We start from the raw sequence: 16,265 nt of genomic DNA on the forward strand, positions 1-16,265 counted from the left end.
GAGAAGGAAAAATGAGTTGAAGACAACAGACATGTGAAGGTTGCTGTGGAGGTTTTCGAGCTGATGTGGATTAGGTTAACCCAGAAACCGGGAGCATGATATGAACTTCAAGTGGATGTGACAGATTTCTCCTCTTCACCTTTACTGTTCTTATACTCCGTTGTCTAGTCATCTCACCGCCTCACACTTCCCTCACCTGTTCCATATCTTTCCTGCTGTTTATCTTCAATTTCTCTTTTACACTTCTGTCCAAACCCTGCACTTTCACATCTCCTTTACCTCTATGTTTTATCCATTTCTATCACCACTGAACTCTTGCCCGCTTCCTCTCTTCATCTACTGATTCTGTCTACTCTTCTTTTCATCCTCTTGTCAGTTCTTTCGCCCCTTGCTTCCCTTCGCGTTGGCCTCTCCTTTACTTGTTTCCTTCGATTTCTTTTTTTTAAATTTCCTTTGTCCTTCCCCCCCCATTCTACACAAATTCTCTCGTTACTTTCTTTCATCGTCCTCTCTCCATATCCCTTCCCTCTGCTACAGATGGACAGAGCAGGGGAGATAAAGTGGAGAAGAAACCTGCATTTGCAAGCGAGGGCATCAGTATTTACACCCAAAGTCTGCGTATACCTGATCATCAGTGGCAGCCTTAGCCCAGGGAAGCAGTGCACAGTGTCAAACTGAATTTATTGCTGTACAACTTCGCAACATTAAGACTGTTTAAAAGTGCTGCTTAGCATTCTGATAGCATGCATCATCCTGCTCCAAGTCAAATGTTCCTGCACTGATTTAGTCAAGATGCACAGATGCACAAGTATGCACAGAAAACACTTAAATCTGGCTCCTTTGGGCTGAGTTTTCTAAAGCACAGTGATAGATGGTTTTCATCTAAATCTTGCGTTTTGGCTTCCTGTCTTCGAAGAATGGCTCAGCTTTCATTTGCAGCACTAAACATGAAGCATGTATAGACACACTGACCACAGCCCCATGCCTTTCTCCTCTCAAGAGGACAGTAAGGCAGCACACAACGGCATTTTGAATAATTCATGATGCTGTCGTTCTTGCACACAACATGCTAGAACGGGCTGAATAGCCTGTAGCGCGGTAAAACTTCACTCTCTGTTTTTTTGCCATTTCCTTCACTCGGTTCGCTCTCATAAAAAAACGATATCCAGCCATTTGCATCTTTACAAGTGCGGCGGTGCTTAAAATGCAATTAAAAACGCACTCAGGCAACATCCTCAATAAATGTTACGAGGAACCCGACAAGGGAGGCGAGTGGGTTATTAGTGGCATCTTGAGGTGTCACAGTCACAAATATATTTTGCTAATATTGTGCTGTGCACCTCAGGACCCCACAGCTGGTTTTATCAAAGGTCGGCTGATGTAAAAAATAAATAAATAAACAAATAAAAAATAGCAGCAATAATTATTAAAAATGACAATAATGAGCTTGAATCAGGGCAGCGCAGTGGCAAGCTGGTTAGCACTGCTCCCTCACAGCGAGAATGTGCAGGGTTTGAATCCACCATCTGCCCTGAGTGGAGTTTGCATGTTCTCCCCATGTTCCTCCCACTTTCCCAAAAGGTCACATTCAAATGAGCTGCGGGTTGTCTGACTTCATAATTTCACAGCTCAGAATGCATCCATAGCCAGTTACGGCAATCTAATCATCTTATTGCCTGCTTCAATAACAGGTGCTTTGTTTGTTGTTCTTTCCTCAAATTTTGAAGCCAATTAAACAAAACAAAAACAATACAAATGAGACACGACCAACACGCTCATGTTAACTTTTAGTAAGGCCTCAGTCACACGGGCCTCGAGACCAGTTAGCAACCATCTGGCAACCACTGGGAAAATGTGCATTCCCTAACACGCTGAAGAAAACACTCACGCAGGCCTAGAGACCAGGCAGAGGCAACGGCTGGTCGCTACAGGAAAGTGTGTATTCCCCGACCAGTTGGTGAGGAGTGGTTTCAGGAGATTGCTGGCTGTCGCTAATGTGAAATGAGTTATTCGGTGCTGCACTGATAACCTCCACATGACTGTTTTGCTTGCTTGCTCATAGTTTGTATGGAAAACTTACACACACTTGGCTGCAAACGGCAGCAAATGACTGCAAGTTGCGAAACTGTGGAAAGTGCGACACAAACTGATGAAGGAGTGTGGAGCTGTATAAAGAAAAATGAGGAGTGATACTGTATACTGCATCTTAATTGTTAAATAGTTACACTCACAATTATTATGATAACTCCCCTGACACATTCAGGGGACCAACACGCGAGTGTGCGTTCCAATTATTAATCTGTATGACAATAAATTTTATTCATGGTGGACGCTAAAATTAACTAGGCAATACCAAAATGAGAACTTAATTACATGACAAATGTAAATTTGATTTATGGTAATTATGCTGCAATCAGGCAACCTGAGCTGCAATGTGCAAGCAGCACCAAACTAATTCACCTGCCACTAAACTCATACATACAAATGAAGTTATCTTTAAAAAAAAAAAAGTATATGAACAGAGATTTAGGCAGCATGAAACAGATAGGGCAATATTACAAGCCTGGGTGCTTCAGGCCAATTAAAGTCATATACATGCATGTGCACGTGCACTCGTGCATATGATAAACTGTACATTTGCAATAACCATAAGTCACGTATAACCTCATATAAGTGAAGTTCATTCTCTGAAGCCAATATATGATGGATCTTGCAGAATAGCAGTTTAATGGTTTCACAACTTGCAGGAACTTTTGCATGACGGCACAATGTATGAAGATTCACGCCTGATGTCTTCACAACTTAAACGTCAGCTTTAAAAAAGGGGGAAAAAACAACCAAATGACTGAAACTACTAAATTAAAATAAGCTGGAGCTGAAAGGCATGCAAATTATGTGAATACGCATACACACACACGTAAGATAAGAATACTGCACCAAGAGGCCCAAATAGCAGAGCACTTTAATCACAGAGTTCATTTCATTTCCTCTCCTCTCCTTTATCACTGGCTTGGTTCTTATTCATCTTCATAAGAAAGCAGAGGAAAGAGGAGCCAGCTCCCCTAATAGCTCACTGATTTACATGATGAGTGTTTAGCCCCATAGACAAACTCCTGAAAAAGAGGAACAGAGAAAAGGACACACAGAAACCTCCACACACTTTCTCTAATACACACACACACACACGTATATAGAAGAATGTAATTTGATTTCATATTACTAAGACAAAGAATCAGAAGCAGATACACACATACACACTCATCTGTACCCAAACACACACAGACATAAAGAGAACAAACAAGGCAGGCCCTGCTATAAACAGATGAGTTAGCACTCGCACACTGCTTTGCTTGTTTAGCGTGTAACTCAATTTGAAATGCTAACACTGCCATACGCTCAGGGGTATGCAGTGGCAGGCCAGCATCATCAGCCCACTTTCTAGTAATTTAACTCCACTCTTTCAATGCAGAACACTTGTGCAGTGGCCCCATATTTTACACACACTGAGTAAAATTAATTGGGAATTTTTTTGAGCACACATCATTTGCACGCTGGACCTACTTTGAATTGCAGATGAAGACGAAGGGGGGTGGCTGTAATGTAGCACGCCGTCTTTAAGTGCGTGACTGCATTCGGGTGCATTTTGTTTCTATTTCCCACTATCCAAAATGCGTGAACGCGTGTGTGTATGTGTGTTCTGTAGAGCTAGCAGGAATAATAATGACCTCGCGCTCCTTTATTAGAATCAATCATCAGTTAGAGAGGTGGTGAGTTTGGGGGGGGTAATGACAAGGATGAGGAAGATGATGCTAATGTAAATATGGACAGTGGACATGAAATGAAGCTGGCAGCCTCCAGTTTAACTGTGGAAACACTTAAACTATTTTTGTTGTATATTAGCTGTATATTAGCTTAATGGTGAAGTATCGATATTCAGCCATGCTCATACTAAAACTCGTGATACTACCATTAATCTCACACTAAAACTGGTCAACTAATTCATTAAAAAAAAGTTGGAGGTGGAACTGGTGATTAGGCCACAGTAATTTCGATTAAACTCAGTGAACGAGTTATGCAGGACTGACAGCGCCACATTTATGGTTGCTGGCTACCGACAATAACAGGTGGAACTCACAGCGAGGGCTCCCAATTAAAATCAAAATCAACCTTCCTGCTTGTAATTGCTTTTCCACCTTCGCATTGTGTGTGTACGGCGCGTGTGCACATGTTTGCCCGCGCGTGGACGTTTGCGAAGTTGGTACTAAATTTAACGACACTGAAATTTCACAGCCTGGTTTGGCTATTAGACTGGCTCCGAATATTGACTCTTTTAATCCGGTTTGTTATAATTTCAAGTGATCTTTATGGCTACGTAAAAGTCAAAGAATAAATCCTGCACTTTCCTCCTTGAGTGTGTGTCGGTGGGGGCACCGTGTTTTATTTCTCCTGTGGATACCCGAGTACTTTGTGTTGCTGCAAAGATTAGACTGAGCGCCCAACTCCATCAATATCCATGACTCCTGTATTGCTCACAAACACACACATGCACGCGGTGATGGAGTGAGCGGAACAGACCTGACACGCTCGCTCACTGCTGAATGGGTTCTCTGATGGACTGAGGCTATTTAGTCACGCGCACACACGCACACACTCAGCTGGTGATGGAGTGAAGCCATTCCCTCTCCTCACCTCATGCCCAGTAGCTGGATGGTAGCCCAGTTAAGACTTGCCAATTGGCTCTTCCGCCAAATCAACCATACAAACTTTTCTGATGAGCTCAGTACTGTACACACACACACACACACACACTTTCTCACAAACACGCAGCTTCACACGGCAAGTATTGATTCCCCCTGTAGAGTCATACTGGACACTTTTCCTACAGTTTCACACTTTTCAAGTTTTTTGGTTTTTGAGGGGGGGCGTTCTCATCCTTTTAAAATGTGGCGTCCTTTGTCATTTGACTTGCCCTTGAGCTTAGGCAGACCCTTAAATTCTCTCATCTCCACCTTTTAATTATCCTGCAGAAACTATTCCACTGTGGATTAATAATATATCATTCCTCTGATTGCTTACATTCTCTTGGTCATAAAATTATCAATTGCGAACTTATAAGAATTAAAAACATTGTAATCGGTTTCATTCTCTCATTAGATCTAAATATTACACATGTCCCTGTGAAACTGCTTCAGCTGACCTCTAATAAACTCTCAACAATAGTCACCTCACAGCACCTGGGTTTTAATCCACCAGCCGCCTGAGGCCTCTCTGTCTCCCTGCACCTTTGTGGGTTCTCTCCGTGTACTCCAGCTTTCTCCTGCAGTCCAAAGGCCAAAGCTTTTTAGGTTAACTGGTTGCTATAAATTGATGTGAATCGGTGTAAATGGTTGTCTGTCTCTTTGTGTTAGCCCAGTTACAGACTGGCGACCTGTCCAGGGTGTATGCCTCCTCTCACTCAATGACAGCCGTGATAGGCTACCTAAATTGGATAAGTGGAAGAAGATGAATGGGTGGATGGATTGATTCACAGAAACCATATAAATTGTACTAACCATGGCTTTAACAGAGCCTTATACTTTTGGTCAGACACACTGTTACCTGCTGATACTATTTTGTGACTTAAAGAGCAGCATCTAAAGGATTCTTAAGGTGCGTCCACACAGGAAGTATTTCATGGCAGCCAGAGAGCAATGGAAGTCAATGAGATTCGATGATGGGTGAAATAACAGCTGGCACAGAGTGGGCAATGTCCCAGGTTTAATTTTCTCTACTTCAGTGCAAGCTACTAAAGCACATACCAGAGAGCAAAGAATACCACTGATTCACATATGACAGCATGGTAATTTCATTAGAGGGATATTTAGGTACCCGGAGTCTGGACTGTCTGCTGGTGATTGACCTTCAGTAATAAAGCAATGTGGGATGAGCATTTACCTTAAAACAAGCTTAAAGACTGGTTCTGTTCTGTTATGCGCCTGCATCTCAAGCACACAGGCCTTCAGTCTGGTGGTCGTGCAAAGGCTTTAAGGTGCAAGATACATCCACAACAAAAAAACTGCACAATTAATTTCTTCTTTCTTTCCATCCATCCTCTTCCACTTATCCAGTTCAGGGTTGGGGGGCTTGTCATAGGCCAATGCAATGCACAACTCCACTCAGAAAGGCCCCTTCTTGTTGTGAAGTGACAGTACTATGTGCTGTGCTGCCCTGCAAAATTTCCCAAAACTCTGGAACAAAGAAGTAAAAAGCTGTAGAAGAACAAGTGCCCCAGAGAAAGGCCAGTCAGGCAAAGGATGGGAGCCATCTCTTCTATCCTTGTTTACTGCCAGTTACTAATGAACTGCCTGCTTCTGGGTGAAAAACTGTACACACGAACATGATTAATATACAGTCAGATGCACTGCAAAATGAGGCAAAAAAAAACAAAAAAAAAACGCATCCACTCAGCAACCTCTTTAAGGTTTAGTTCAGCGGTTACATCATCAGTTATCGATGCATGGACTGATGGATGGATTTTCTGATTTCACACAAGCAGTCATCCCCAGGTCAGTCCCATCTGCATTAGTGGCATGAACTTTTGATTACAAGACACAGAACAACAGCAAAATCAAAGTATGGTGTCAAATACATAAAGCCTAAAAATCTGCATTGGCAATGAATGGAAGAGTGACTCTGAGAACACCAGTAAATGCTGTCTCGACTCTTACTGACTTTTGTATTAGAACACAGAACAACCTCAAAAAAATAATTACTGTAATCTCACGAAGTATCTTTTTCTAAGCATTATTAGTGATAAAAATCACAGAACTGGGAGCAATTTAAATGTTTTCATTCTTTGCAGATATGAAACGCATTCATGACGACTTACTGTCACACACTACACAATCCTAAGGGATAAAAATAAAATGCCCAAACGCTACAATTCAGTAGTGTTTTTATTTTTCTTCTACTCATTTGGCACACATGTTGTAGTTTCTTTAGCGAAACCATTACAGTGTATTTTTTTAAAGTAAGCAAACTATTCATTCTTTCAAGTACTTATTCAGTCCAGGAATAAAACAACTGTAATCATGTAGAACTCAAATCAGCTTTAGTTTCTCTTTTGTCTCTTTTGGCCTTTTTCTGATCCTTTATCCCCAGTTGTCCTCGCTCTGCAGGAGAGTCGTGTCCTTGGTTAACATTAGTCTCGCTGCTTGCCAGAGGTGATCTCTAGTCCGGTGTTTTCTTGCCTTCCTCGGTCACTCTGGTCCTGCTCCGCTTCCTGTTGCGGCTGTTGCGTTCCAGGTCTCTCCAAACACCAAGGATCACTCTACAGATCATGCACAGCACTGATGAGCAGAATATTCGAGTGTGTTGTGTTGCAAGATGTCCTTGCAGCCCCAAGACTTTTCCACTGAATTGATAAGAGTATTCTGGATTTTGACACTAGAGTTTGCAGGATTATTATTAATTGTGTTATTGTCTGTATTTTCTCATGGCTGTAAAATTATATGTATTATTTGCAGAACCTGAGAAATACTGAACAATGTTATCTAATGAGGCTTCGTGAATTAATAAAATGTAGCACAATACTTCTTAAAGTATAAAAAGCAACACGAACTATGCACTGAATTTTTTCTATTGCCTCAAAAACATTATATTAGGGAAAGCAGCGTATTTCCATACCATGAAATTTAATGTAGAGAGCCTGTAAATGTATTAGCTTTCATGCATCTGTGCAGTTCTTTGTATTCTTATGAAATCATAGGAGTGAATTTGTGTGAATGTGTGTGCGACTGAATGAGTGTGTGGGCCTGAGGCAAACTCAAATGAAGCAACACTCAGCAGACACCGCCGCAGGCTAACTTCACATGAGTCTCTTTTGACACACACACGCCTAACCATGGCTTGATGGTAGGTTTCACATTCATTTTGTCAACTGGAAGCTAACAACCACCAGCATGCTGCAGAGAGGGAGGTTAGGCTTTATCAGAGCCCTTCTGAACATCTCTACATTTCAAGTGTGAGGATATAAGGCCGTTAGCCTGCCACTGTGTCACCGAACAATATCTTCATCCGACCAGCTCTTTATTACACACTTGCAGGTTGTGTTGCGTAACCCAAGACGCTGCACTTGTGTGCATTTGTTTACCTGTCCGAAAAAACCGACGGTCTCTCCAGGCAGGTAACTGAGAGCCAGACTGCAGTCTGACGATGCCGAGAGGAGGAGGAGCTTATCGCCATGTAAACACATCTCCAGGTGAGTCACGTGGTCGAGGTGTGGATGGAAACTAGATAGCAGTTTTGGGAGTTCTTTGTTGACTCCTTCACCTGGTGTGAGGCAATAATACTGAGGGACAGAGGAACAGATCATTACACAACCGCTGAGCTTTGCCACCCATAGTTACCGTTGCTAAGCTTTCTGTTTTCTCAAATCACACAGCAGGTTACAATGGCAACAGTGGCAGATTTACCACTCTCATTACCACTTCTTGTGTGTTTTATTGGTGACCATAGATTTTGCAGGCAGACATAAAAAATGACTAAAAGACTGAGGTATTTAATTCATATAAAACTGTATGTAGTACATAATAGGTGATTATGGTATGCCAAAAGACTGAGCGAGAAGTGTGTTGTGCATTCTATGGAATGAAACCTCACGAGCTGATGATTTATGTAGAAGCCTGAAATAAAGGAAGATCCTTGATATTGCACTGCAGAAAAGCTAGTTAGTGCTAATATTACAGTGCAGTAAAATTCTGGAAAGATCTGACTTTTTGGAGATGATTTGTGTTGTGAATATTTTTGCTTAACATAGATAACAGAGTGAGATGAATGCTTTTTTCAAAGAAAGACTTAGGGCTATGTTTAGCTGGGGCTCCTGAAGAGTAAACTTTTTAATGACAGAGCTGCCGCAGCTGGAGTGTACAATGAAAGTGAGATCCCACTGTAAAAGGTGACTTTTCCACGATAACCTGTATAACCCACAAAATCATATTAGCTAATGATGTCCTCTTTGGCCCAGATAGCATTTCCAAGGTTGGTAGTAACCTAACTGGCCATGAATGCCTCTATTGGCATCTTAAAGCAGATGAAGTACATTTTTAATCAATGTCTGACATTTACTGCTTTGGCTTGTTAGTTTTGCAGAGTAAATAAAACCTCTAAACTTATAACCTGTTAACTGTAACTTACAGTGGGGCAAAAAAGTATTTAGTCAGCCACCGATTGTGCAAGTTCCCCCACTTAAAATGATGACAGAGGTCAGTAATTTGCACCAGAGGAACACTTCAACTGTGAGAGACAGAATGTGGAAAAAAAATCCATGAATCCACATGGTAGGATTTGTAAAGAATTTATTCGTAAATCAGGGTGGAAAATAAGTATTTGGTCAATAACAAAAATACAACTCAATACTTTGTAACATAACCTTTGTTGGCAATAACAGAGGTCAAACGTTTACTATAGGTCTTTACCAGGTTTGCACACACAGTAGCTGGTATTTTGGCCCATTCCTCCATGCAGATCTTCTCGAGAGCAATGATGTTTTGGGGCTTTCGCCGAGCAACACGGACTTTCAACTCCCGCCACAGATTTTCTATGGGGTTGAGGTCTGGAGACTGGCTAGGCCACTCCAGGACTTTCAAATGCTTCTTACGGAGCCACTCCTTTGTTGCCCGGGCGGTGTGTTTTGGATCATTGTCATGTTGGAAGACCCAGCCTCGTTTCATCTTCAAAGTTCTCACTGATGGAAGGAGGTTTTGGCTCAAAATCTCACGATACATGGCCCCATTCATTCTGTCCTTAACACGGATCAGTCGTCCTGTCCCCTTGGCAGAAAAACAGCCCCATAGCATGATGTTTCCACCCCCATGCTTCACAGTAGGTATGGTGTTCTTGGGATGCAACTCAGTATTCTTCGTCCTCCAAACACGACGAGTTGAGTTTATACCAAAAAGTTCTACTTTGGTTTCATCTGACCACATGACATTCTCCCAATCCTCTGCTGTATCATCCATGTGCTCTCTGGCAAACTTCAGACGGGCCTGGACATGCACTGGCTTCAGCAGCGGAACACGTCTGGCACTGCGGGATTTGATTCCCTGCCGTTGTAGTGTGTTATTGATGGTGACCTTTGTTACTTTGGTCCCAGCTCTCTGCAGGTCATTCACCAGGTCCCCCCGTGTGGTTCTGGGATCTTTGCTCACCGTTCTCATGATCATTTTGACCCCACGGGATGAGATCTTGCGTGGAGCCCCAGATCGAGGGAGATTATCAGTGGTCTTGTATGTCTTCCATTTTCTGATGATTGCTCCCACAGTTGATTTTTTCACACCAAGCTGCTTGCCTATTGTAGATTCACTCTTCCCAGTCTGGTGCAGGTCTACAATACTTTTCCTGGTGTCCTTCGAAAGCTCTTTGGTCTTGGCCATGGCGGAGTTTGGAGTCTGACTGTTTGAGGCTGTGGACAGGTGTCTTTTATACAGATGATGAGTTCAAACAGGTGCCATTCATACAGGTAACGAGTGGGGGACAGAAAAGCTTCTTACAGAAGACGTTACAGGTCTGTGAGAGCCAGAGATTTTCCTTGTTTGAGGTGACCAAATACTTATTTTCCACCCTGATTTACGAATAAATTCTTTACAAATCCTACCATGTGAATTCATGGATTTTTTTTTCACATTCTGTCTCTCACAGTTGAAGTGTACCTCTGGTGCAAATTACTGACCTCTGTCATCATTTTAAGTGGGGGAACTTGCACAATCGGTGGCTGACTAAATACTTTTTTGCCCCACTGTATAAGTTACAGTTTATAGACCTGGTGAATCATAGTTTGGTATTTTAATCATTTATATTTGGTCTGTTGAAACTGAAATGAAATGCTTTTATAAAGTGATGATATTGCATAAAGGCTACAAATGGATCATTTTATCCATTCTTAGGTGGTTGCTAGGCAACATTATAATTACATTATTATTTATAGAACCTTTTCAGATAGGAGGAGTTTCATGTGTTACAATAAGATAACACTGAGGGTACCTAATAACTACAAGATTTAAGTTCAGTGTTAAGAGTTACAATTTAAGCACAAAACATTTATTTTCAGTTACTTTAAATACTTTAAACTTATTTAACTAAGTTGCACATCATTTTAAGGTGACACCTGCGACTGACCTGAGAAATGTCTGGGCGCACAACTCTGTACTGTGCAATCATGTTAGTTATCCAGCTGATTCTGAGGTGCGCTCAATACTAGCCGAAGGGACAGAATTTCCACCAGAGCACTGAGATTGCCCAGCTTCAACTATATATACATAAATCTCCATAAATTAAACTGGAAGCCAATTGAGACGTACCCATCTGAATTCATCCCCTTATAAACTGTGACAGAGAGTTGAGCTCTGAATATTGTGGCAATAATACCCGAGAGGGTGTTCTTTTACTGTGATTATGAGCATGACAGTGATGCAGCTATGCTTCATACTGACGGCACGATCCAAGTCTTCATAACAAGAGTCAAAAAGTCGAAAGGCCTCTCTGAGGTATGAAAACTCTTCAGTGACCAAACGCGTGGGACATTCTCGTGTGATGAACTGAATCTCAGTGGACGTGGATGACATTACTGATGATGTGATGACTCCTCATCACTCCTCTTTTAATCGAGGTGGTCTACAAAAACAATATCTTTTGTTTAAAAAAGGAATCAATTACAAATCTCATCCATTTCTAATGGCCTCTACTGCTTTAAAATAATATTTTTTTTAAAAAAATAAAGAGGATGGAGGCATTACCTCTCTCCACTAATCCATCAGGGGAGATTTTCTAAATGATTGACTGTCTTCACTGTACTCCAGCAAGCTGCTGAGACATCACAATGACAGGCAGGGCTGTCATTTTCAGAGTGAACAACACGCTTTGATTTAATGGAAATATTCAGGGTCCACTCTTTCTTCACTGTCTATTAAAGTCTGCCTCTTGATCTCTGTCCCACCCTCGGGCTCTGTTTTCATCAGTTTCCGTCATTTTCTCTTTTTTACTCCTTTTTTTTAACACCACAATATACAAAATTGTGCACAAACCCACCTTCACGTCCCATATCTTGACTGTCCCTTCCCTGTCAGCTGTGGTTAAATATTCTCCACAGGGACTGACAGCTATTACAATAGATCCCAGGTCCCCTTCGTGGGCCGTGAACTGTCCTACCAGACGGGCGTGCTGGGTGCTCCAGAGCCTGACCGTACCTGAACCCCCGCAGGACACCAAATCTGCAGCGCCTGATGGAAATGCAGAAATAGAAATGGCTGCAATAACCAGAGGCATCGGTTATTTTAGACGTGTGTTTGGACTAGATTTGAAAAAGAAAACGCATGCTGTGGTAGCAACACCACAAGTACCAATAGGAGAAAGTCAAACAGAGTTACAATAAGTCAGTTAGAGTGTACCCATGTGGTCTAAAATGTAATCAAAATCAATTATGGATTAAAAATGCTCATATTGTTGCTAAGTGGGAATCTCAAACATCCATGATACTGAAAAAAGAAAAAAGATCAGCAACATATTTCATTAAGCACTGAAATAGTCGAATTAGTAAGAAATCTGTACAAGTTCTGACTGACAATGAGATTTTTTTGGTCAACAATAAACATGGCCAGGGCTTCCTTTGTTTAGTTCTCCCTGGATCTGGCAACCCATAGAAAAAACTGCTCCACTAACATCATCAACAGAGCCACATACCTCATTGCTACAGCAAACCTGAGCAGCAGCAGCAGGCACAGAGGCCGATCATGTTTTTTTTGTTTTTAAAGCACCTAACAGCTACAGCTCAAAGCAGCAGCAGCTACTTAACAGCAAGAATAAATCTAAATGGATTTAAAAAGTCAAGGGACCAGGGAATTTTTTAAATAAATACAGGAAAGTAAACTTTGGCAGGAAAGTAGTTACAAATATCGAAAACTTGCTACATCAAAGGATCAGTGATGTGCAAATGCTGTACAGTATTTCCACACAGCCTTACTGTATTTGAAATATGTAAACACCAGACACACAATCTGTGTAAAACATCCTTAAAAAAAATAATAATAATAATAAATGCAAGGCCATATATTCAGCAGATCTGGCATTTTAAAATGTAGAACGCCTTTAAAGTTACTTCATTGTTTGCATCAGCTTCCGCTCTTGGTTTTGCAGGCACGTCAAACTACAACACTTTTACAGCAAGCATGCTTAAAGAGGCTCACAGCAAGTAGGTGAAATTAGCTGATTTGCAAATGCGATGGCTTTATTGTTAGGAGAAAAGTTAGAAAAGTCAAAATACGGAATTTGTTTGGGTGAAAATAGTTTTCTCTCCACTCTCTCTCAGCTGACATTTAATACTGAGCTGAGGCTGCCCCACAGCGTTACACAAACATACAGCCTCCCACATCTTTTAGGACTTACTTTAAATAACACTTTAAAGAGTCCACAATCTATACCTGCAGTTGTTACAGATGTGCGTCCTGGAATGAAGAACAGTCTGGTGATGGCATCGCAGCTCTCCGAGTCCTCTGTCATTCAAAAGCACGTTGAGAAGTGAGAAGTGGGGAAACGACCCACAGTGTCAGAGTTGAGAATGAGGAACAGAAGAAAAAGCAAACAGAAACAGGCAAAAAAATTAACTTAATTTCTCCTTGTTTTAAAGATTTTTGGAAGAATTAACGTCTAATAATAATTACAGAAACGACGGTTTGAATGTGTTTGCAGCTGCTGTCGTTGAAAGTGGCACCTTGCTGCTTCTTGCAGTCTTCCCCTTCGTCATGTGGCCGGAGTTTCCTCAAAGCTTTTTCTGTGCTGCTGTTCCACACTATGATCTCGCCATGGTAGCTTCCTACTCACATCAGAAGAGGGACAAAACACAGAGGAAGAACTTGGCAACAACAAAAAAAACAAACCTTCTAAAAACTGTACTTTGCTTCATGGCAGTATATAGTAAACTTCACCGCCTGTGCTTTACAAGCTCTTGTGCTTACCAAGTGTCTTCACAGTAAAAGAAATACAAAGACTATACACACACACACACACACAAAAGAAAACTTTTTATCAACACACACTTACTTTCTTATCTTGCTGCTGAATCATGCAAGCTGGCCACTAAAAACTTCTCTAAAGATAAAGTTCAACATCTGTCCCCAGCTACCATCTGTTCCAACACTCAACCCCTAACTTTTACTGCAAGGTTTTGAAGTAATCTACATTATATATAAGCAAGAGCACATGCATGGCAATGTGTTTGTCAAAAACGGCAGGAATCTCATTAGGTCGCTCAACAGTCCAACAGCAGGACTTAATGAGATGTGTGAGGAGTGTGTTGGCTATGGGAGGTGAGTGTGTGTGAGCAATAGGAGGTATAAAGTTTATGAGAGTGCCAGTCTGCTGCATTATTCATGCAGCCCAGGGCCAGCTTCTGTATTTCAAGTGACTTTTATCATGTCCTGTGTGTGTGTGTGTGTGTGTGTGTGTGTGTGTGTGTGTGTGTGTGTGTACGGCTGAGACAGAGAGGGTCAGAGAGAATGAGAGCACATTTCTGCATCATCTACACAATGTTGAGCTTTAAGATGTAGATGCTTTAATCCCCCTCATTAATTTTTAAAATCACTTTGATGCACTTAGCCTGCACAATTTTGACAACATACATAGAGTACACATCACAGTGCATATTTAAACAGGGGATAATAACAAGAAATACAAAGACGTACGTACACAAAATAGTACTACACAGATTTATCGCTGCACAGCAATGTGCAAAAGTCTTGAGCCGAAGGACAGACGCAACAACATTGTCATCCCCTATGTAGCCGGTGTATCAGAGAAACTCAGGAAAAATTTTTCCAAGCATGACATCCCGCTGCATTTCAGACCCAGCAACACGCTCAGACAAAAACTGGTTCACCCGAAAGACAAAACGCCAAAACACAAACTTAACAATGTGGTGTATGCTGTACAGTGCAGCGAGGAATGCTCAGACCTCTACATTGGAGAGACCAAACAGCCACTTCACAAGCGCATGGCACAACACAGAAGAGCCACCTCCACAGGACAAGACTCAGCAGTCCATCTGCATCTTAAGGATAAAGGACACTCTTTCGAGGATGCCAATGTTCACATTTTGGACAGAGAGGACAGATGGTTTGAAAGAGGAGTGAAAGAAGCCATCTATGTCCACTGTGAGCGACCATCTTTGAACAGAGGCGGTGGTTTACGACACCAACTCTCTGCCATCTATAATCCAGTTTTGAGATCCCTTCCCAGACGCCTTAACGCCCACTCACATCCTGGGCCATCTGACCTCAGGAATTCGCATGATAAGGTGGGGCCAGGTTTCGCAATGAACACACCCGAAACTCTGGCTGATTGGGACCCACACGCAGTTTCACACCTTGGCTCAGGCGATTAGAGGATCATCAGGGGGTCCTTTTGTCCCTTTTGTGGGGGGTCACTCCCACTAGGTTTATATCTGGGACTCTCCACCATTTGACCTTAAAACTGAAGAAGCTTCTTGGATGAGAGGTGAAACGTCTTCAAGCAACTTAAAGAAGTCCAGACGCTTTTCTTTGCAAGCTCCTTTGACAACATATAATAAGAAAAGCGTTTGCACGGTTTGTCATTCTAACAAACTCAAAAGTCAGTATTTGGTATGACCACCTTTATTCTGCAACACAGCCTGAACTCCCAGTGGTGGCAGAAAGAGTTTGCTTAAATGGATCATCAAATGGAAGGGCTGTGTTTGGGATATTACTGGAGGAGAATGGGTTGTCTGTCTAACGTTGCTTACAGGCTTCGCTCCATTAGCAGCAGAATAGCGTCAATGGGAGCAGCAGTGATGGTAGTAGATGTACCGTAGTGTCAAGAATAGCTCTAACACCTGTAGTCTGAACTGCAGCTCTATACTTTAGTACTATTATACTTCTGACTGCAGTGTCAGAGTTAGTAACAGCAGCAGTGACTGGCAGACGTACAATTCTGTGCAAAAACTTCTAGTCACCCTTCGTTGCTTATATTTTGCTCAGAAAATGGGAAATGGGTGGTGATTTATTAAAATGTATGCAAACTGTCAAATGCTGAAAGTCAGTATTTGTTATGACCACCTTTATTCTTCAACACAACCTTAAATCTCTTAGGCAGCTTTCTTGTCATTTCTTTAAGGTGTCTTCAGGAATAGTTCTCCAGGCTTCTTAACGGACATTCAAAGCTCTTCTTTGGACGTCACCTGCCTTTTGTTCCGCTCTCTGTCCACATGATCTACACTGCTT

General features: G+C 41.8%; 1 protein-coding gene across 1 annotated transcript in view; it reads right to left on the reverse strand.

Moving 5' to 3' along the window:
- Nucleotides 1–7,094: 7,094 nt before the first annotated feature.
- The window catches only part of LOC146653819 (cilia- and flagella-associated protein 337-like), a 41,277-nt gene continuing 32,106 nt past the window's right edge, over nucleotides 7,095–16,265 (reverse strand). The window contains exons 14-18 of the mRNA XM_085380250.1: nucleotides 13,742–13,843; nucleotides 13,452–13,523; nucleotides 12,064–12,254; nucleotides 8,132–8,329; nucleotides 7,095–7,309 (exon numbers count right to left, since the gene is read on the reverse strand). Of these exons, the coding sequence (XP_085236376.1) occupies nucleotides 7,181–7,309; nucleotides 8,132–8,329; nucleotides 12,064–12,254; nucleotides 13,452–13,523; nucleotides 13,742–13,843 (692 nt within the window). The 3' untranslated portion in view covers nucleotides 7,095–7,180. The remainder of the gene's footprint in view (nucleotides 7,310–8,131; nucleotides 8,330–12,063; nucleotides 12,255–13,451; nucleotides 13,524–13,741; nucleotides 13,844–16,265) is intronic.

This window comes from Rhamphochromis longiceps, linkage group LG14 (genome assembly GCF_057381845.1).
Source record: "Rhamphochromis longiceps isolate RC_006_pf linkage group LG14, R_longiceps_female_GT1.1, whole genome shotgun sequence".
NCBI lineage: Eukaryota > Metazoa > Chordata > Actinopteri > Cichliformes > Cichlidae > Rhamphochromis > Rhamphochromis longiceps.